The 23601-nt window shown below is 37.3% G+C and overlaps 1 protein-coding gene across 2 annotated transcripts in view; it reads left to right on the top strand.

The window, feature by feature from the left end:
• Window positions 1–23601, top strand: part of DIAPH3 (diaphanous related formin 3) — a 202414-nt gene that overhangs the window by 4801 nt on the left and 174012 nt on the right. Inside the window, exons 2-4 of one of the 2 annotated variants that reach the window (XM_059839116.1) lie at window positions 6506–6538; window positions 16752–16925; window positions 20406–20510. In XM_059839116.1, coding sequence (XP_059695099.1) covers window positions 6506–6538; window positions 16752–16925; window positions 20406–20510 — 312 coding nt within the window. The remainder of the gene's footprint in view (window positions 1–6505; window positions 6539–16751; window positions 16926–20405; window positions 20511–23601) is intronic. The other variant, XM_059839117.1, reaches the window with a different exon arrangement.

Below are 23601 nucleotides of genomic sequence, written 5' to 3'. Positions count from 1 at the left end.
CTTGATTCCCCCCCCCCCCCGCTTAGAAATGTTTGGAAAACATTACAGTCAGCGCTATATTATGCGGCTTCCAACTGCACTTTACAGATACTACATATTGTAAACATTGGTCCTCAAGAAATCAGCTTCAATTTCTAGCTCAAATTAGAGGTGTTTCTATTAATTTCAGTATACCATTGACCTGACTTCAGTGACTTTCAGGTTATGTTTTTGATTAAGTTCTTTATGAAATTTATGAGTCAAGAAGGGTTTGTTTACACCAATCTGTTAAAAATAGACAAATTAACAGTTGCATTTAACAGTGTCTATAAATCAAAGAAAGATGTAGTTAAGAGGAAAAGCACTTCCATTTCTCTGGCATAGAGTAGAAAGGTAAGACCAATCTGTGTCAATATCTTTAATTACAAAGTGACTGAATTATTGCTGCAGTTATGCTGCAGTGTAAGACCTTGAATCTAAATTAGTCTTTTAAAGAAATGATTGCTGAACAGATGTTACCTAAAACACTTTATCGCAGCTTTGTAAAATTGTAAATTCTTCATGCTGTTATTTTTGTTGGCATGAATTAACACTGTGGGTTATGATACTAAATTTTAGTGCTGTGTTCTAGCACTTTGTTATATGATCTTACCTGTAAGCACCAATTTTGAGTTTAACTCATCAATGCCTAAAAAATATCACTGTGTAGAACCTGTCATGTTAAGGTAGTTTTGCTCCTGATTGCTTTTTGGACTGCTTTTCAAGCAGCAGAGACAGAGTGTGTGATAAAGCCATTATCTAAATGCTGAAGTAGTATATTGGAAATTAAAAGCAAGAAATGCTGTGCAGTTTGTAAATTGCATTTTCAGACTGAGGTAGCAAAATTACTGAGGGAATATTGATACAAAGGAGATCCTAAAGCGATAGCATTTTCTGTAATCATCCAATTAACTTTTCTCTGAGTCTACAGGTTTCCTTCAGTCCTTGATTTGGTCTTTTACTCGTGTTTCTGCTGGAGAATATTCTTTGGGGGAAAAAACAGCTAGTGTTGAATCTTTTTTTGGTGATAATATTAATGGCAATGCATTCTTGCTAACTTTCGAATTTACAAGGGTGCAGAGGGGATTATGTGATTTTATGAACATCCCTAGTTTTCACTGGTCTTGTTTCAGTGTTCAGGCATAAGTTAGCTGGCTCTTCTAAAGCTTATCTTGCTTAAGCCCTCCTTTTTCCATTTTTTTTTTCTCAATAGCCACATGAAGGCTGGAAGCTCTTTTTAATTTATCAAAGAACCTATACATGTGCACGGTGATTTGGAGGGGTGTTATAAGTGGGTTTGTTTCTTTGTTTTCATCTGTAAAAAATGCAAAATGAATATCCCAAAAGATCTGGACTGTGGGTTTTTAATTTTTTTTGTAAATTGAAGTACTTCAAGGTGGTAGAGGACATGCATGTTGAAATTGTTGTTTAGTTGCCTGACATCCTGTTACTTTGTATGCCTAAAACCCCTCTCATATTTGGCTGGGGTGTATGGCACTATGCTTGTCTGTCTTCTACTTCCATTTATGATCAAAAAATCATATTTTTTTGGTCTTTCTGTCATACTAACAATGCCCATCCCTGCCAGGCATGATCTGAGTTTAAGTACCAAACAATCTGTGTTTAAACAATCTGCTTTCATTCAGAAAGTTAGATGGGCAACATCACTTTTTGCTTGTGCCATGGTGAAAAGACCACTTGTGGAGAATGTAGATGCTGCCCCTTTTGGTGGAGTGCCAAAACTCTTAGATGATACAGACTATACTCAATATTGTACTAGGCTAGTCTTCATTGGTTCCAGACCACACTGTCCTGTAGTGCTGGTGGAAAAGCTGAAGACATGGGATCAGAGTCCTATGTGAGATGTTATTTTCCTGAATTTTGATCCTGTTTGCCTGAACTGCTTGTACCACACCTAGAAAGAATTTTGTCCATAAATATGCATATGTAAAGACAGGGAAATAGATGTAATGATACAAAAGATGGGACTAGTACTGTTGATCCAATTAAGTAGGATTTGTCATTGCTTTGCTTTGCTTCACTGTCTCTACCTGGACTTGACTGGGGTAATTATATAGGCAATCCCTCAAGTTATTACATTTTATCTAGCACATGAACTTCAAGTATGTTCTGCTGTTTGGATGTGCAATATAAGATCATCATCTTGTGTATTGATACCTGGGCAGCAAGATAATGTTGCCCCATCACCCTCCCTGGTTCGCCCCTCCTCCCTTCCTTGCTTTTGATGCCGAGGCAAGGAGATAATGCTTGAGCTATGCAAAAAGCTGTAGCTATGCGGAAAGAAGTAGTTACTTTGTAACAGGGTATGTGAATGAAGCACTTTTTAGAAATCAGCAAATTTAGCAGAACAAGCTAACTGCAAAAAGCTAACCACTGGCTGTTTGAGCAGACAAGCTTATAGAGCATGTGCAGAGACAGAGGTGAAAAGTTCATGCCTGAGGAAGACTTCTGAGCCTTCATCCAAAACGACCACCAGGAGGCTGATGACCACCTCGTTCAGAAACCAGGCATGTGCTATAAGAGCTTATGTAATCTTGTAATTAGAAAATATGTTACAAGGTGAAGGTTAGGAAAGTATAATGTGTGCATTAAGTAGAAAAAGTATAAAAGCTTGTACTGTGCGAAGAATGGAAGAGTGAGTTTGTGGTGGAGCTATCCCACTCACTCCTGACGTTGACTAAAACAATACCTGCTCTATGGGCCTTATTCTATGGAGTACAGTTTTCTTGCCTAGTTTTCAGGCATAAGTATGACAATATGATTCTTTACTGTGAATGTATATGAAGTCAAATAGTGTTTGGCTTCCTTTAGCTGGGTGGTGTGAAAGTTGCCTCACACCTGTCTTCATCATGTGTGACCTTTTCAAGAGACACAGTACTCTTTCTGTCTCAGGAGCAGTCATCTTGTTGCTGTGCTTGTGTTGTGAATCTCGGCCCTTGTATCCTGCTGTACCTTTCAGCTTCTGTTTAAGACTCTCACTATCCTTGGAGTTTTGTCAGCTCATCACAAACACTGTACCACGTGCTGCATGTGTGTGTATATCCTTGTCTTATGACACTGGTTATTTAACAGTATGCCTGAGGGACATAATCTCCCATAAGGGATAATTCTGTCAGATTGCTTGCTTTCCTCAAAAATTATATACCTGTGCATTTCTTTCTCATTGGACTTAGCTTTAAGTGAACTGCTTCTACTCAATTGCAAAACAAAATGATTTCTTCCTCCATGTCCCTAGACTAAAAACTAAGGTACACTGAGGAGTGCAATTTTAAAATTTAGTTTATAAAAGTGTTTTTATAGCTGAAGACTAAGCAATGGTGTTATTTCTGCTTTTCTCACTGTAGGTGCAACTGACAAATCTCTGTTTCTGAACTGTCCTACTTAACTCTTTAATCTCTTAGTGCTTTCATATATCTCTGACTAGAAAACACGATGTCAGCATACTTAAAATATTGATAATTTGTTTTTCAGTTTTGCATATCTACTTTTTACATGATAAACAGACCAGAGGAACACATAGCTTCTATGCTTTCAAATCAATAATTTTGTTATTGTGGAGTAGTTCATGGAAGACTCAGAGTAGCATAGAAATATTTTAATCCATTGTGAAACAGTATTCTTAAAATTACTTAATGTTTTTAGCAGTGACTGAATATTATAGGAATATTTCTTAAGTCATATTTATTTACTTGCAGGCCTCTGTTTAAGGCAACCTGTTCACTTGAGCAGAATGTCTTTTGTGAACTGATATATCTGAGCCTGAAAATAGTAATATGTCCCTGTGGTAATACAGGACTCCAGCCTCTACCTGGTATTTACCTGACTCCTAGTCTAGTTATTTTTACCCTTACTAGAAATATGTTTGTTTCCTTTGGCTGTTAAGAATAAAAATATGCTCTTGTTCTTGAGCCACAGCACTCCTCCATATGCAATGCCATTAAAAGATCAGTGTGGTAAGTTTCTTTGTTGTGGTTGTTGTTGCTAAGACCACATGTAATGTTCCACATCTCTTTATTCTTGAATGCTATAGAAGACCAGTAAAGCTGTCAACTGATTTTACTTTTTACAGCCTTCTCAGAAGAGAAGGACTTGGTGAGGGAGAGGGGAAAAAGAGAACCCCAGTTCTGTTATAACCAACTCCTCTGACTGGGAAGCACTATAACATAAAGTTAACTAAATAAGTCTTTAGAGATGTCTTACAGCAAGTCATTCAGCCTTTTGAGTGCTGAAAGAGCTGAACATTAAGTTGTAGTTCGCATGGAATTTCTTCTCCTTTCTAAAGTCTCTAAATATGTCACCAGTGTTGATATTTGATGCTGGTTAAGTAGATTCTTACTTAAGAACCTGCTTTTAGCACTTGCCTTCAAACTAGTCTCCACAACTTTTTGTGAAAGAAATGCTGATATTTTTAGACTTCTGTACTGTAGGTATCCAGTAAGACGAAGACTTTGAGAAAGGCTCATATCTGTACGTTGAGTTTATTATAGTGTTTTGGTGTCCTTAACTGGTTGTGTGGTAGTCTTTTTTCACTAGTTACTCGGATGACTTGGGTTGGTGAGGTGTTCTGATATACAAAATGGGAAGTTTTTCACTTGTTATCATAGTCAATTGCACTGCTGAATTTTCTCGACTTAAATGAAAAATAAAATACTGGCTTGAACTATCCCACTAACTTCTGTCTTTTTCAAAGAACAAAACCTGAATCTGAAACTGCCTGGTTACTTCCATGATGACAGTGTCTTGTATGGAGCAATTGCAAAACATCCAACATCTGTTCTTAAGTGGAAATGAACCTGATGTTGTTGCTTTCCTGCGTTTTTTTAGTGGAGTGTACATGAGTTTGACATGAATCTTGAATTTCCACTCAAAGCATAGAATGCAGATGGTTTTCATTCAAAGCAGATTATGTAATCTCCTGCCATGTTAGAGGAGCTCCATGATGGTATTTGTGCACTGCTTAAGGCTTAGTGATTTAAGTCATCTGTATGGAAAATGAATACAATTTCATGTTCTTCTCTACCTAGTTTGTGTCAGACCATATGTTAGTGTTTTCTCTCACAGTTTTGCTCACTTAAGGATAGAAGTATTATGCCAAACCTTGCTAAATGCAAAGTCATGAGCTTTTGCAAATTACACCAGTTAACATTTTTACTGTCCTTGCAGATCATTAGCAGAATGGGAAAAGCAAGTCATAAACCCCAGTTCTATAGCAGTGTGTGAGGTAAAAAGGCAAAATGGTCTGATCTACCCCCGTGGCAGGAGAACACCAGTGAGAAGACTGGGATATAGATCTTCAGTCTCCTGGCTGGATTGGAATAGTTCTTTCCATTTATTACTAGTACTCACCAATTAGAACATGGAATGGAATTATCATAAAGGTTCAGTAGTGACCTTACACCTTTTTTAACAATTATTTTTTTGTTAGTAGAATGTAGTGTCTCACTGAATACTGTGTTTCCTTGCACCTCATTTGTCTTTTATTTTTAACTTCAAAATCATTCATCGGACACTTCTTCCTCAGTTTCTGGATACTATTCAGACTAGAGCTATTGTGTGATAATTTTTGACTTAACACATATTGTTCTTTAATTCTGAGGGATGAGCCAGAGACGATGTCAGAAGTAATGATTACAATCATAGAACCATTAAAGTTGGAAGATGCTTAGATCATCATAATTAACTTAACACCACCACTTTCACTGCCAAACTTAAGTGTTACATCTCTGCATGCCTTTTGAACACTTCCAGGGATGTTGATTCCACACTTTCCTGGGCAGCCTGCTCCAATGCTTGGCTACCCTTTCAGTGAATAAATTTTTCCTAATATCCAAGCTAACCTCCAGTGATTCAACTTGATGCCATTTCCTCTTGTTCTATTTCTTGTTAACTGAGAGAAGAGACTGACCCTCACCTTGCTATCACCTCCTTTCAGGTTGTAGAGAGTGATAGCCAATTATTGTTGACTTGGTGAAGAGTTTCCAAATCTGGTTAATTAGGATATAGTTGCTGCAGCTTGATGGATAGTTTTGAACTCTTAAGGAGCTCTGTGTTCTTCTATTGAGTTTGGAATCTCTGGTTGATTTATTGTTGGTGTCCTCACAGCCATCTTGAGAAGATACATGTCTTGTAGCTGAATTTTGCACAGGTCATCTGTATATTTAGCTATAAAGCATAATTTAGTTATGAAATATAATAAAACACAACTTGTTTCAAGCTGTGCTTGGTTCACAGTCTTTTGATATTCTGTTGGAGGATCAAATGGAAGATTTTAAAAATCTTTATAACTTTCTGTGCATTGTAAACCAGCAAGGTACAACTTGCCAAGAAACTTGGTTCATTTCAAGTCAGGATTCAACACTGTTTAACTTGCATGTGATTTTGAATTAAAGTAACTATAACTGAGCTTTTTTTAATTTTTTTTTTACTGAGCAATTTTGACATGACTGCTTTCCTGTTTAATTTACAGCACTTAAATATCAAGACACTGACAGATGATGTGGTAAGACAACTTAAGTTTTGCTTTGGCTCGGCTAAGCAAATAACCTTACTGCTAATGCAATAAAAATAACCTTACTAATACAAGAAACTATCTTAACTTTGAGGATAATTTAGTTAATTGGCAAAGTCTCGCTGAACTGGTAATTAGCTGTAACATAATCAGTATGAGTAGCAAAAATGTATGGATGGCTTTGAAGTATGCTCTAATCACAGCTAAATGAGCCTGACACAGGTAATTGTGCCAATCTACATGCAGTATAGTTAAGATATCTGTGATTGCATGTTTAATATCAAAGTTACTTAGGCTGCATGGCTAGCTTAAAATAACATGTTTAACAAAGTAACATTTGCTTGTGAAACTCATTTATGCTTTTTCAAACCACCTTAAGTACATTCAGTGTCATGTTTAACACAGCGTTTCTCAAATTTGATCAGAGATGAGGTTCTGTATCTAACCACAAACCAGATTTTTTTCTTGCTCTTGAAGTTACCTATTTCACTTCCTGTACTATTCTTTTATGCATAACAATTTTTTTCTTAAAATACATAATTTTACAAAATCTTTGCATTTGCCTAGGAAGTAATGTTTTGTCATCACCTAATGATCAGCTGTTATGACTTCAGTGCTATACAGAGTTCTTGCTAAAGTACTTCTGTGTGTAGCTTGGAGCTGAAGTGCAGAGAGATTTAGGTCTGTCAGTCCTAGTTTGACTTAAATAATCTGTTTCTATTTCTTTAGCAGAATTTCATTGGATGGAAATCGTTATTAAGAAATTTGAGTCTGACTGGCTGATTATACAATCAAACTTGTATTAACTTGTGTTTATCTGGGAAAGCTAAGGAAATACTATCAGCTTTCTGAAATTAAAAGTGTTTTTTGGTAACTAGAAAACTAGTTTTCTAATAACCCAACATGTAAGGGTTGTAGTCGGGATATATAAGATCTTGCTGTTTGTTTTTGTGAGGTGTCTTTTTTTCCTTTTAAAGAGGCTAGACTGCTGCCTTTTTGCACTTGTACTTTACAGAATTTATTGGACTTGTTCAGCTTGTATTTGTAACCCCAAAAAATCAGCAGGTTTATTGTGGATTTTATGGATAAGGACAGAAAGTCCATCATCTCTGTAGTAAACAAACTTTTCCCCAACTCCTTAAATTTCTCAGAGCATGAAAAAGGCCCCTTCACAGAGTAATGAAACCTCATTTGCAGTGTAGTACCAATTTTTTCATATGAATATATATTTTTGAAAAGGGAAATGACAGCTATTCAGTAAAAGGCTACCAGTGAAATAAATTACAACACCACAGCATTTGAGAACTTTCAAATGCATATAAAGGGGGATATTCTGTTTACTTGCAACATCGTCTTGGAATGAGGGTAGCCTTTCAAATGGACACTTTCTATTCCTCTGTTTCAGTTTTCTGTTGGTTTACTCTTTCTGTGTGTGATTCTGGGACAAGGACAAAATTTGTAGTAAGAGAAGGTAAAGAAATTGAAGGTTTAAGATGACTTGATTTTGTAGCTTTCAATGAAATAATATGTTTCCTTTCTTCTCATGGGCAATCACTTGCATGTTAACTTACTGCTGCATTATGCTTTATGAAATATTTATATTTCCCAACCTATTTCTTACAAATACAGCTGTATGTTCGTGACCAGGAACTTCTTTTGTTTTTAAATTCAGGTATGTTAGCAGCATGTTGAGAATCTAAAATGCAGACTGGTTTTCAATATCTAAATTGGATTATTTGTGAGATGCTGATGAATTGTCTACATTAAGTTCAAAAACCTTGGCTTTTATACATGTGCTTCTTTTAGCTTGATTGTTTGCTATCTGCAAAGATGGCAATTGCATTCTTGCTCCACAGAGGCGTGGAAAGCAGGTAGCTGAGATATCAAATTATCTCTCTCAAATGCTCCACATTTGAACAGTTACAGAATCATCAATGTTTGAAGACAGATACCTTCAAGATCATGTAGTTCTACTGTCAACGTAGCACCACCATAATCACCCCTAAACTATATCAAGTGCCACATCCAGATGTCTCGTGAACACTTCCAGAGATGGTTACTCCATCGTGCACCTGGGCAACTCATTCCAATTCCTAGTCACTCTGCCAGTAATTTTTTTTGTCCTAATGTCCAATCTGAAGCTCCCTGGGTGCAACTTAAGGCCATTTCCTTTCATCCTTTCACTTAAGATGGTGGAAGAGGCCACATCCCACCTTGCTAAAACCTTCTTTCAGGTATTTGTACAGAGCAGTGGGATCCCTCTTGAGCCTCTTCTACTCCAACATAAACATCCCCAACTCCCTCAGCTGCTCCTCATAGGGCTTGCTTTCTAGACCCTTCTTTCACCAGCTGCATTGCCCTTCTCTGGACCCACTCCAGCATCTCAATGCCTTTTTTGTTGTAAGGGGTCCAAAACTGAACACAGGATTTGAAGTGAAGCCTCACCAGAGCATCATCAGCGGGGTGGTCACTGCCCTGGTCCTGTGGCCACACTATTCCGATACAGGCCAGGATGCCATTGGCCTTCTTGGCCACCTGGGCACATGCTGGCTCATGTTCAGCCACTGTCAACCAGCACCTCCAGGTTCTTTTCTGCTTGACCATGTTCCAGCCACTCTGACCCCAGCCTGTAGCTCTGCAAGGGGTTTTGTGTGATCCAGATTTAGGGTCTGGCACTTGGATTTATTGAATTTCAGGCTGCTGTCCTCAATCCATTGATCCAGCCTGTCCAGATTCCTCTGCAGAGCCTTCCTGCCCTCCAACAGATCAGCACTTGTCACCCAATGTGGTGTCATCTGCACACTGAGAGAGCACTTAACCCCTTAGTCCAGCACTTAGCCCCTCTTCCTATTAAACAGGACTGGCCCCAATACTGAGCCTTGGGGAACCCCACTTGTAACCAGCTACCAGCTTGATGTAGCACCATTCACTATCACTCCCTGGATTCAGCCAACCAAAGTTTTTCACCCAACAAAGAATGCACCTGTCCAAGCCATGAGCAGCCAGTCTCTCCATGAGAATGCTGTGGGAAATGGTGTGAAATGCCTTAGTGAAGTCTAGGGAGGCACCATCCACAGCCTTTCCCTTATCCACTGAGTAGGTCAAATGATCATAGAAGGAGATCAGGTTGGTCAAGCAGGACCTGCCTTTCCCAAACCCATGGCCGGGCCTGATGTCCTGATTGTGCTTCACATTCTGTGTACTGACACTCAGGATGATCTCTTCCAAGACTTCCCCTGGTACCTAGGTTAGTTTGACAGGCCTGTGGTTCCTTGGATCATCTTTCCAATTCTTTTAGGTAGGCTTTATATTTGCTACTTTCCAGTCAACTGGAAGTTCTCCAGATAATCAGGGCTGCTGATAAATGTTTGAAAGTGGATTGGTGAGCTCTTCTACCAGCTCCCTCATTATTCCCTGGTACATCCTATCCAGGCCCATAAACCTGTGGGTGTTTAACTTGCATAGCAGATCACTAGCCATTTCCTCCTGGATTTTGGGGGCTTCACTTGGTTTATCATTCCCTAACTTTCATCTCTGGGAGTTGGGTTTCCTGAGCACAACTGGTTTTGGTATTAAAGACTTTTTTCTTTTCTTCTTTTCTTTTCTTTTTTTCTCCCCCCTGAGCCCTGAGTTTCAGCCTAAGTTCTCTGTTTAGCCAGGCTGGTCTTTTTCTTCACTAGATTTTCTTATGGCATATGGGAACAGCCTGCTTCTGTATCTTTAAAATTTTCCTTATTGAAGTATGTTCAGCCTTCCTGGACTTGTTTACACTTCAGAATTGATTCCTGAGGGACTTTGTCAGTCCATGTCCTAAAAAGGCCAAAATCTGCCTGCCAGAAGCCCAAAGTGGCAGTTCTGCTGAGGCCCATCCTTACTTTTTTCAGAATTGAGAACTTCATCAATTTTGTGCTCCCTTTGCCCAAAATGGCCACCATGCACAGCATATAACCCACTAGTCCTTCTCTGCTCACAAAGAACAGATGTATTGGGATAGCAACCTTGGTAGGCTGGGAGGGGATTCACCTGGCGCCCCAAGCAAGGACCTACCACCATTCTCTTTGTCTCTTAGGTCCCCTCCTGCCTGTTGGGGGTGAGGATCTTCCACTTCCTGAGATGCAGTTTGCTGGCATGCCTGCCTCAGCATTGTCAGAGAGACTAAGACTCAGAAAGGTTAACTAAACCTCCATATAAACAGAATTTTATTAAAAGGTATCTTATGTAGACAGAAAAGCATACTAAAATTCCTTAGAGCATCAAATTATACTGATTTCATAGCAACTGCTTTAAAGATTAGAAAGGCTGTATAATTTTCAGTATATAGAGAAATAAGATTCAGAGTGAAATATTGTCTGCGCATTTAGGATGTGATTGTGCACAGATCTAAATTCTATAAATTTAAGATTGGTAAAATAATCTCTGAGATTGAGTTTATTAGAAATAAGAAGTCATTTTATCAAAAGGATTCTTCTGTGTGTCTTGGTTTATGCAAGTCTTGCTCTTCCTAAAAACTCTACTGCTAGCAGTGGAATTTCTCACATACTAAGAAGTTAATCTTGTAGAGCAATTTGACTGTCAAAGAAAGGATATACTTTTTTAATCTTCTGGAGCTTCAAGGAGGAAAAATATGTTAAGAGGTCTTTGACTTAGAGTCATTGGAAGTAACTTCTTTGATCTTTTGAGAAGTATTTGTCCTGTTAAGTGGGTTGCTTTAAGTTCTGAAGATGCTGAAATAAATTGTTGCAACCCAGTTCATCGTGTAGGTTCCCTATCCAATAGGAATAATAATTATTTCAAGTGAAGACACAGGATTTGTTCCACTTTGTATTCTCTTTTTGTTCCTTCCTATGTTGTTAATGTTCCCCTAAGCTTTTGTTGTCTGTCAGCATCAGGGTTTTACAGCAGACTTTCATGACTGAGCTATTGCCTTCTGTGACTAAAATGACTGGCAAAGTGTCTGGGAGACTGAGTTATTCTGTAGTGCTTGAGCAGATTTTTCAGATGTGAAAATGTGTTTTCTGAGTATATAAAGAGCAGGCAGTCAAAAACGTGAACTTGTAAATAAAGGGTGGCAGTACTTTTTGTCCTACATATCTGTAAGGCAGCGTGAGAAGAACACCTGGAAAAAGAGCAAAAGCTGTAAGCAATACTCTTGGCTTTATGCTTTCACCTAGGAAAGGAATATTTTGTACCTGTATATATTTCATATCAGAACTCTGCTAAAAGGCTGTGCTTAGTGATCACCATCAGTGTCTTAATGGCATATAGATATATATTTTTATATATATATATATGGATATATTTTTATATATATATATATATGTGAATGTGTGTGTCTCTTCATGAGAATGTGAGTGAAAGAAAGAAAGAAGAAAGTTGGTCAGTACTTCTCGTAACATATTTTAGGTTAAACCATAATAATTCTATAATGCTCTGTCTTCATAATGAGGTATCAGAAGTTGTATCCTCAGAAAGACAACCTCTGGGGAAGATACCTGTGTCAGGGGCTGAAGACGGGTCTAAGGCCTGACGTATTTGGTCTGCAATTGAGCACATCAACAAGATAATGTAGAAGAAGGACTTATTGTTAGTTGGTAGAACTAACCTTCAGAAATGAAACTATGTATCAGTGGAATTCATCCTGTGAAAGGGGAATGATAAAGCTGTTGTTGACTTGGATGTGTGATCATGGGCCTTTGTGACCTCATCTCATGCAGTGGCCCCATGTGAGATGATATTGAAACTGGCCACTTCTGAGGGGGAGTTATAAGGGTAGAGGAGAGAGGATGACGTGATGCACGCTGTTTTCATCAGGGGACACCCTGAAGGTGCGCAGCCCTCCTGTCCCTCCCACTCAGGAGCTGTGCTCTATCTCCTGCTTGGCAGCTTCTCCAACATCCAGGGGTTGGTATGTATTTATTGCTAACACAACTAATAAAATTGACTTGCTTTGCTATTCAGACTGCATCTCGAGTTTTTTGTGCACAGGCATTCTTCTGAATCCGTAAGAATACCTTCCTGCTTCTTTCTTCTCTCCTACTTTCATTCCTTTTCCTCCAGACCAATTACACTAGCCTTTGGGAATTTTAAAGATTTTTAATAACCTTTGAGTACCCTTGAAACCAACCCGATCCTTTTTCTTGGAGCCAGCATGTTATTGCATATGGTTCAGGTCTTGTTTAAGATCAGACTCTTAATTAAGAATATCACCCAGACATTTGCCCAAAAGCTGGATAGTTTGGAGTGGAGGAGTGTGTGGGACCGTATGGGTCAGTGTCTAGGGCAGGGTCTGCGTTTGCACTTTACCCCTAGCAAGTGCATAATCCAGAAAAACTAGTTAAAGTTTTGGCCTTGGAAAAGGTGTTCTGTCACCCTGGCAACCCAGGAGGATCCAAACCCCTGCAATGTGTTGGGGCCTGGCCCAGGCCCACTGAGCCATGCCCAGCACTGCCCAGTGCCCTCAGGAGGGAAAAAGGTCTCTGAATCTGACAGTGAGACACCAGGCTCTGCAGCTGTTCTAGTCACCGTGACAGACACTGTGGTTAGTTCAAGCCTGATGACAAACTGTGCCACTGAAGCAGAGAAACAACATGTGCTGGTGTCACTTGCCCCTGTACACAAGCAGAAGAGATGTATATGAAAGTAACCCTTCAAAAAAGGTTTAGCAAAAGCAGTCAAGGAGAACAAGGAGGTTGGAGAGGGTGGAGAGGATGAAGAAGCAGGGCCATCACAAGGGCCATTTTCAGTGCTGTTACTAAGGCCGTCACTTACAGTGATAATGAATGGGGTTTTTTACATAAGTGTGCTGGATTTCATTTTTAAGGAATTTCTTAATATAGGAATAGGTGATGTGATGTGTTAATTAAGGAAAAGATGAGGGAGGCAGGGTGGCAGTGAAGTAACACCTTTCATTCCTATATGCATAGCAGCTCTGTTAGTAGGTGATGTCTTGATAAGCTGTAGTGCCAAAAATTATTCTAGCAGTAAATAATCCATTGATTCCTGCATTATCAAATGTGCAAATTCAATATATGCTATTTTCTTATGGAGAATGGTATAAGAAGTCATCACTAAGGTCAAAACCAGAGCAAAAAAGCATTACTTTCTAGGGACCTGATTAGAAAGTGTGATGAGTCAGAAAGTTTGTATTGTGGATCTCTGTGTAACTTTGACTTTTCAGGGCCATGGTGTGGGCATAAAATCACTTTCTTATTTCATGGGCTCTCAGTGGAATAATAGTCACCCTATGAAATAAGCCAGTAAAGCCTTGCCATTCATCCTTGATGGTTGATTGATTTTGGCTCCTACAGATATTTTTCTTAGTGTCCTAGAGAACTGTTCCTGTATGCATCTATATGTATCCATTGATAAAATAAATACCAAAAAATAGAAAAGATGCAAGGTCAAACCTGCTTTAAGCTCTAGTGAAACTGTATCAAAGCTAAGCTTAGCTATAGCCTGTTGGTTAGTCTGATGTAAAATGTTTTGGTGTAACATGGAAGATTATTGAACTTTCTTGCCGTTTCCTCCTCTGTGCACTTGGATCACCAGCAGCATCAGTGGTAGATTTCATTACACCCAAGCAATGAAATTTCTATTCTTTCTGTATAGTGCTTTCTGTGGACCATGAAATTATTTGCCTGTGTGGAATACTGAATAACTTTTCTGAAGCGCTATCAATGTATAATTCAAAAGGGAAGTATATGTAGAATATCCACACTCTGCTGCTGTGCAAATCTTGTTGTGAATTCCCATTTATTAATGTATGGGAATCTTCTTTTTAGACTGCATTGTTTTAAATTATTTAAAGTAATTAGTTTGACATATGTTTAAATGTGTTTATAATCCTATTATCTCAATTTGTCTGAAGTGTTCTGTCGGATCAAATATATTCCAAGATGTGCTTTCCTCCTCTAGGATGAGTGGTATAGGATTTGGTGAATATGGGGTAAATGAATGTTACAGTGTAATGTATAATGATGCAAAACATTCACTATATATTCAAGAGAAGCTTAAAACCAAAACATAAACTAAAAATGGGAACAAGTGAAATATCTCTTTTCAAGGAGGATTAGGCCCTTCTCCCTAAATAAGGGCTATCTGTTTCTAGAGCCCTCTGAGAGACTGCATGCAGTTCTGTCTGGCCAGAACTTCTGTGGCTGCTGCTGTGTGGAACAGAAGAAGGAAGAGGAAACACTTGGGGAGCACAGACTGTAAAGAAAGGACTGAGATCTTTCAGGAGATACTGGAAAAGGAATTTAGGGCACAGCTGTCTTAAACCTAAATTGTTCTCTGTTCACTGATTCATGGGCTGAAATCCATTATTTCAGCCAAAGTGTCTTCCCTCTACACCTGTTTCAATTCTGTATGTGAACCATCTGCAAAAACAATGGCTTGTGTCTTAGGTTATGCACTCTATAGTGAAGATATGGGGGCATGGAGAAGCTACTGGCTAACTCATTCTTTAGAGCAGGCATGCTGCCTTTCATCAGTACTCTGTGAAAGACATTGCTTGAAAAGAAATGTCTCATATAATAGGATTTTTTTACAATTCCAGTCTAGTCACTTCAGTTTGAAGTCTGGCTTCATCTCCCCATAGACTTCTGATTTTAAAAGCAGGAAAGGAAATTGCTTTCCAGTCAAGATGTAAGATGGTTTTTGTTACTGATGACTACTACTTCACTTCCAGTGATGTTAGCCTCCCTTTTGCTTTTGTTGCATTCTTTGTCTTCCTGGGTGTTGCCTATATAATTATTCCTGTAGAGTATGCTTTTCCTCATTGCCTGCTGGTTTGATGCAACACAGAAGGGCCTTATCCATGCTGAGCTCTTTTATGTTTATGCTATATTAATTTTCTGCTTTTGCATGTTCTACAACCATCTGTGAGTAGCTTACAATCTATTTCTATGTTCCAAAAACTGTTTCTTTTCAATTTTGAACTGGAAGAATTAAAGTCTTTATATTTTTCCTCTAAACCTCTCTTCATGGATGTCTGATAGTCAATTCTTGCTCTGACTAGAGGGGAACACTTGTACCCAATTTTTGCTACTGATTTTCTTTGCTCTCACTGATCTTAATTCCACAGATGCTATAATAATTCTACTTGTCATTTAGTTTGGTAACTGATGTACTTGTCTCAAGATACTTATCTTAAAGATATATTGAAGCCTCAGAATATTTTTGCATAGCATTCCAAGACAGAAGTCTCTTGGTATGGTTGAAATCTTGTGAAAAATCTCTTATGCATCGAATGTTTCCATAACTTTCTTTTGTGTTGACTAGTGTGATGTTACTGTTCGTATCTGTTCAAAAGAGTGTTACAAAGATGATGATGTAGCGCATCTCATTAGGTGTCTGCTGCTTTTGCCTTCAGTTGGTCCTTGCCCATGTACCTTAAAACATACAAGCTCTAGCATGGAAAATGTGTAAAGTTTTACTTAGTAACTCTTGATCAAAAAGTTGGTAAATATCTAACCAGTTAAAAATCCCACAACCCAAACCACTTTTCCAAAGAAGGATTTTGGCTCTTGGAAGGGTTAATAAAGCCAGAGTGATAGATGTGTGCTGGGGATTAGTCATAAGGATCATTCATGAAATAATAAACGTACTCTACGCAGCTTTAATAGAGGAGTCAATGGTTTCTCCTAAATGAGTTTCTAAAGAATTGGAACAAAGGCACTAAATTTTGTATTACATGATGCAAAAAGAAATAGAAATATAAAGAAAATAAATAGAACCATGTCTTAGTTTTGCTAACTTGTCTTTGAATAAAAAATATTTTCTTTGCCTGTCTGTATATTCTGTAGCTGTGTTAGGAGTACAGCTGTTTCTGGGTAACTAAAACCACTTTAAAACCATGCTTTTGGTAAATAAGCCTGCTTTCTCATATTCTACATGTAACGCTTGGAAAGAATTCTTCATAAATTGGTTTTGTAGATATCTATTCCTCCAAACTTTCTGTAAAATTCTGATGTTCTGCATGATTTCTTTCTAATGTAATGGGATTCTGGTCGGTTAACTCCAGTGCTAGGCAACTGACCGTCATATGTATCTTTAGGAGAAGCCTTTAGAACAAGGCAGTTAAATAACAGGTAAGCTACCACAGAAAAATAAGGTTGTTCAACTTCCAAGAGCACCCATGTTAATTAGGGTTACACAGAATGGAAGCAGTATGTGATATGTTACATCTTTTGTATTTTTTTTTCAGTTGGATAGATTTGCCAGTATAAGAATTCCAAGAAGTAAAAAAGAAAGACCTCCTCTGCCATATATGAAGCACTCACATTCTACAGACTGGTCATCCACACCCATGGACCTGGAAGGTTTTGCTACAAAACCACTGTCGGAAAGAGAAATCATAGCACTGTTTGAAAAAATGATGGTAAGAGTCTTACACTTTATTTTACTTAGAGAATGACAACATGGCTAAGTGATAGGTGGAACAGATATTCTTCTGTGCATGTGTTCTAATCTTTACTGAATTATTAATACAAATGTTGTTGTGAGTTGTAATTGTGTATTTATTAGGGTGTTTCTCAGGAAATAAAGTATTGGAATTATTTTTGCAAATTTTTGGTCCAAGTATATTTAAAACAGAAATTAGAAGTGAGATTGTGCAACACGTTTTGAGGAGGAACAAGAAATGTGGGATCTTTCTTCCTTTTAAGATGATCTGAAACTGTTTCAGAGAGATTTTATACCTTCAAATGTCACAGCCACATTTAGTTCTCAATTTATGTGCCATGTCACTCTTGCACAAAAAGAGAGAATTGCCTCCAAAGTAGCATTTGTCTGCAAATTTGCTTCTTTCCTTAGTTGTCATTGTTAGTGCACTACAAAAGAGCAGTCACAAAGATCATGTGGCATTGGTAGCATCTCAGTAGGTTGAGCTTTTTGTCGTGATGATGACATTTTGGGCAATTGAAAACTAAACATAGAATGGCCATGAGAAAAGAGTGACTGAAATCTGAAGAGCACAAGAGAACACTAACAAGGAGAATGATGCCTAGATTATTATTTCGTTCTCTGCCTCACAGCAAGTAACAAGTAACTCTTGAAGTACAAAGGGACTACCCAGGACTGGCATGTGGAGAAAATGCGATGTGCAATGAGGGAAGTACCTTTGTGCAATTTGTACTTCCTAGTACTCAGTGATGATAGTTTAGTTTTGAAGAAGCTTTTGTAGAACTCTTGAGAACTATAACTGAAGGATAACATTCAGGGTTTTCATTGTTAAGCTGGTGAGGGAAAGGAATAATTAATTAACTGTTACCAACTTTTGTATTTGTCCTTGTTGCCAAATGGTTCATTTTTCTTTGATGTCTTGCTTCTCTTAAAAGTTTCACTGTAACTGATAATTTCTCAAAAAAATGGGAGAGTTCTTTTTAATAAAACTTGAAGGTGTGCATCCTTCCACACACCCCTTGCATTTAGATTGTATTTCTCTACCATCCTACAGACATTCTGGTATAGGGTAGTCTTTGGTGTTGTACTGTGCCGTAAATAAATATTCAATAAATCCTCAGAAACCTGCTACTGCATGTCTGGATAAATATAGATGCCTATATCCATGGATGCTTAAATAATTAATTCCAATTTTAAAACTACTTTGCAAAATATGTTAAAGTACTGATGACATCTGGATAATTTGAATGCTTTCCTAGTTACATTGAATAACAAAGCACTTAAACTTGAATTAAGCTACTTTATCAGTGTTGTTTTATCTATAACATGCACTACAGAAAGGATTTTTCAGATTATCCACATTTGAATGGGCTGGAATAAAGCTAGTTTAGTCACAGTAGATTACATAGCTAATTATATATTGTAGCCTCTAGTTTGCTGTTCTGATCAAATTAAGTGATTTGGATGGGTGGATTGGTGAACAATTTGAACAATTTGTTGTAGCCAGGCTTTTAGAACTAATTTTGTATGGAAAAAAATAGTCAATGTGTTAGTACTGAAGGGAGGTTTTTTTCAATTCTTAGGGTTTACTGAATGTCTTACCTTGTACTTGGGGTTTTCCTGGATGCATATGGCTTCCTTCTCCCACTGTTTTATGCAATGGTGTCTTGTGTGGTTTTCATGGCAAAAATTACGAAAGAGCTCATAAAACCAGATAATAAAACCACATAATAAAGATAATAATTGTCATTTACCTCCTTTAATTTCTGTAAGTGCTATTAGGAAAATACAGAGTTATTGCTTACCTGTAGAATATATTTCAATTATTTAAGAAATAAAGGATGAAGATGAATTATTTTATTAACTAAGCAATATCTGTTGTGCCCTTTGTATCACTGTAGTCTGTATAAATTAATTGTCTCGATTTTTCATTTGTTAAAAACAAGAACAAAGAAATTACTTTTTACTGCACACACAGAATATTTCCCACAAATTAACCTGCTGTTATATCTGGGCTTATGGAATACTGTTTGTGTTGACAGGTTTCTTAATTCTTGGGGTTTTTTTTGTGTTTAGAAGTTAAATACTTTTGTTTAAGTTTAGAAGCTAGTTTTCAGAAAACATGAAAGAGCAAGTCTGAATGAAACTACTTTAAATAGAAGAATGAACTTTGCAATAGCTACATGATAATGTGAAAAGGTTTTTTTTTTTTAGTTCAAGGTCAAAATTAACCACATCCCAGCTGAAACCAGTGCAGGGGTCAAGCATTTTCTGCAGTAATTTCTCAAAACTTGGATTTATACAGAAGTGTAAATGTTTCTAGGAACTGTGCTTCATTCTCTTCTACTCAGCTTGAAAGCTACTGAAAGACAAGGAAACTTGTAGTACAAATTCTAAGGATTGTCTGTACTGTTTGTCTTTGATTTCTGACTAGGTGAAATAACTTTGTTATCAAGATGCTTATTCACTGATTTTGTAGCATTGCTCCTGCCAAAGCTGATGAGGATTCACCTCATGAGTCTCAGCTGAAAATAACTGCAGTAATTCTTGCTAAGCTTGAGTAATGCACATAGTAAAGCCTGTGCTATATGCTGTATGTGCTTTATATGTGTGTGCCAAAATTTTTAATTGTTCCCGAAAACTTTTTTTTAAATTTTTGTTTCTATTTTCCCTTTTATTCATTAACTTATACCATGATGAGAAATGCCATTTCTCACAGATGTGCAACTGATTACAATGATCAGAACATTTCTAGGCTGGAGCAGTCAAACTCCCTGTGTCAGAAATGCTAGTGACATTCAGAAGTGTCACTTGTGTGTTTTCAGTGTAGGTCTCTCTCTGCTCTTTTTGACCTCTGGATTTATGTTGAGGTGAATGAATTATGATGGGGTTTTGATAATGGTTGAATGTTTTGATTTAATCTTTAAGAATTTTGGCCTTGCTTATTGTAAAGGCGATTATTAATTTGTGAACTAGTTTCAGTGCAAACCACATTCTGCTGCCAAGATGAAGCATTTGAGAAGAGAGGAAGGGAATTACGGAATAAATTAAAAATTATGATTGAAATTAAAAATTTGTAAAATACTGGTTTGAGTACATTTATAAATATTTTGGGATGTATTAAATAATACTCTTCTATAGTTTGGTGCACACGTGTGAAACTGTAGGTCTTTTCTAAGAAGAGAGTGTACTAAAAATGGTTGTGATGCACTTGTTAATCCTAGTATAGTTGACGGTTTTTAATTTTTTTCAGTCTGAGTTCAGAGGGAATAAAGGTAAGGATTTTTATGGTTTTGATTAAATCTCATAAAAAGTTGTTTCTATAACAGCTTTCAGTTGTATAAGTTTATATTTTTGTGTCTTTATTTATTTATTTATTTCAGTCTCTTACATTAAAATCATTCTGTTGATGTATGGAATTTAAGACTGTTTTTTCGTTTTTCCTATCCCATTCTAGGAAGATATGAATTTAAATGAAGACAAGAAGATGCCATTGAGAGAAAAGGATTTTGATACCAAAAAAGAAATGGTGATGCAGTATATCAGCACTGCTTCCAAGTCTGTAAGTAAATTAATAAAAGCTTACATAATTTCCCATTGGTCAGAAAAAGTGATGCATGCATGTTACATTCCTATGACTAACTTCTGTTTCTCATAGTGCTCTTTAAAAATGTTTGTGTCTGTCTTACTATTTTACAAGTTACAGTGGCAGATAGTCACTTGTACTTGAAACGTGTCTTCTATACAGAAACCAGCATTTCTTTTTGGTAAGGGTATGACTAAGAGTAGAGATGGAAAGATTCTGCAAAAACTTCTTGCAAAAGTTTGGTGTGAACCTTTTTCTTTTCTAGCATTGTTTAAAAATAATTCCACTGATGAGACTTTTTCATGCCTACTTAAAATAGTGTTTATGTTTGATGCTACGTAATAGCTGATAATGAAAGTGTTGTGCACAAAATCAATTATTGTCCATTTTTTACCTATAATGATTGGTTGTTCTAAAACAGTGCAAGGGGTTGTATATAAAGGCCAAAAGAAGGATTCAGTTGGCATGAGAAAAACTGCTTAGTTTTTGCAGAGTGGGAACTGACTCCTGTGCTAAATGCTGCATAGCTAATCCTGTCCTCAGATATTCTGATTGTTTTACAATTCATATGTTTGAATCTTCAACTCTCACTGCTGTATGTAACTACAGATATCAGTAAAAAATGCCTGGATGTAATTATAACTAAATACTGAGAAATTAAAACATTAAATATAGTAATTTAAGTGAGATATTTATCTTACTCTTGACTTCACATGATGTATTTTATTAGTGTTATGCCTTAGCACTTTTAGTAAGGCAGGTATGCCTAGTGCAGGACCTAACTGCCTGGAGATTACTTTATTTAAGATGAGTTTATCAAAGGTACTAGTCTTGTCTATAGCTTAACAGGTCCTTAATACCAGAAGAATAGGTCTAGCTTGTTTTTCTTTTTTAGAGATATTGCATGGGAAATCAAGAAACTTCAGACCAGTAGATCTTAAAACATTCTTGAAATTTATCTACCTAAAATAGTATGTGAGGGTTTATATATCATTGGCACTCCTAGCCTCTATATGTATTTTAAGACCTCAGTTATTTGATCTAAAAAGTAATGTGATAATAGAACATGACTGGCTGTGCAGAGTTGCTGCATTCACGTCTGTAGCTGAAATCATAGAATGCTGATGGTGGTGATGTTAAGGCTCTCTTTGTCAAGAAAAAGGTTTTCATGTTGTAGCTTCTTGGCCACAGAGTATGTCTCATTGGTCCTTTTTTCTGAGTGCCATTCACAATTTTCCTTTTTTCTTTGGATGTCTTCACACTTGTGTTTTGGCCATGGAGCTTCTTGCACTATGCCTAGAGGAGCTATATAAGGTGCTTTGTTGAGGAGGACAGGTCTGTTTCCTCCCCCAGGGCAATGATTTATTTGCACTCACTGTTGTCTTGTGTGTTTTCCTAAGGCCCCCAACAGCATTTTCTCTTTTCTGTTCCCTTCCTCTGCTGCTAGACCATGTATTCCTCTTTCTTTGGTGGGAGATGACTAAAGACCAATCTGTGCAGGGAAACTTGTCTTTCCTGAACTCTCTTTCTGCTATTGTGTCTTTACTGGAAGTGACATTCACCTGTTGTGTATTGGGAGAAGCTGTTTCAGTGAGGCACAGATTCAGTACTTCAATCCAGTTGTGCTGCAGATGATTTCAGATTAGTGCTGGAGCTCTTGGGATGGGAAATTCCTTCCTTTGCCATTGAAAACTATTTCTTCTGGGCATGCTCTTTCATTTATCGAATTAGTAGGACTGAGTGCTTTCTGAGTATAGAGAGAATAGTGCACTGCACCCCAAGAGTACTTGGCTAACTTTTGGTGTTCTTTGACTTTGTGAAAGTGTTCTGCTTTTTTGGAACAGTTGAAATGCCACGTAGCTCCTGACTATTGTGTGCAACTAATCCTATCTTGGGCCTCTCCTTCTATAAGTGATACTCCAGTAACTTCTTTTGGTGGTTCATACTTATTTTTATACTTTTTGAACTTTAAGGAGATGGGTGCTAAGATATTTTGCCTTGGGAAAGATATCTTTATTCACAAATGTTATGGAGAGTACTGGGCATGTTTCATTTAAAGCAATTATCATTTTAAGAACTATTAAAATGAAGAACAGAGACTGCACCTCTAATGAATCAATGAAAATGAAACAGCCTCTGGTGATCAAAGTGGGCTCTACTGTAATCAAAGCTTTATCATTGACCTCAGTATCAGGGTTTCTCTTTCTCAGAAGTGCACAACTCCTTTCCAATAATCACAAAGCACACCTCTTCGCATAGTAATAATTGCAGAAAATAAAAGTTTTGAAAATAAAATTCCATGTTATGGGCTTAATAGTCAAGGAGAAATAAAGTATTGCTATCAGGTTATTCAACCATAGATTTTGCTGTTTTATATGTTCAAAACGCACAAACTGAGTTTTTAAAATGAATTTTCTTCTCAGTGTTTTGTTTTTGTTGTTCACATTGTGCCCTTGTGATGTTTTAACTAGATTAATTAATGCTGGCTTCATGCTGCATCTGCTCACAGACCAGTTGTTCTTCAGTTGAGCAATTATGTTTCTAGAGGCACTGATGCCTCAAGATATTTCCTGTTTCTCAGTAAACTTGAACATTTTGAACTTAAGCAGCTTTTCTCATGCTGAAATACAGCTAATATAATCTGTTTCACAAATGATACCAAATGCAGCTCTCATTTTATTTAAGCATCAGCAGATGTATCATATTCTTATTATGTTGCAGAATTTTGGCATAACTATGAATAAGTGGTACTTAGCACTGTGTTAGTTTGTTGTACAGACATTCACAGTTTACTGGTTCTTTTGCATAGGGTAATGTTCCAGTGGGGAACTGAGTCTGAAATGGGATGACTGGTTACTCTCTGGATGTTGATGTGAGTCTGCACTGTGTGTGGCACTGTTTTCAGATGGGTCACATGAGGCTTTCTGAAATGTCATTCTAGTGAATTCTTCTAGTCTGATTGCGCTCCTGTCCCATGTGACCTTTGCATTGCACATACTTCATTATATTAAATTCCTTCCGAAATATCTTCTAACCATCTTAACTGTATGTCCTGTCCATATGACTG

Source organism: Haemorhous mexicanus, chromosome 2, assembly GCF_027477595.1.
Source record: "Haemorhous mexicanus isolate bHaeMex1 chromosome 2, bHaeMex1.pri, whole genome shotgun sequence".
Lineage (NCBI taxonomy): Eukaryota > Metazoa > Chordata > Aves > Passeriformes > Fringillidae > Haemorhous > Haemorhous mexicanus.
Note: the sequence above shows the minus strand (reverse complement) of the source record. Positions and strands in the feature narration are given on the sequence as shown.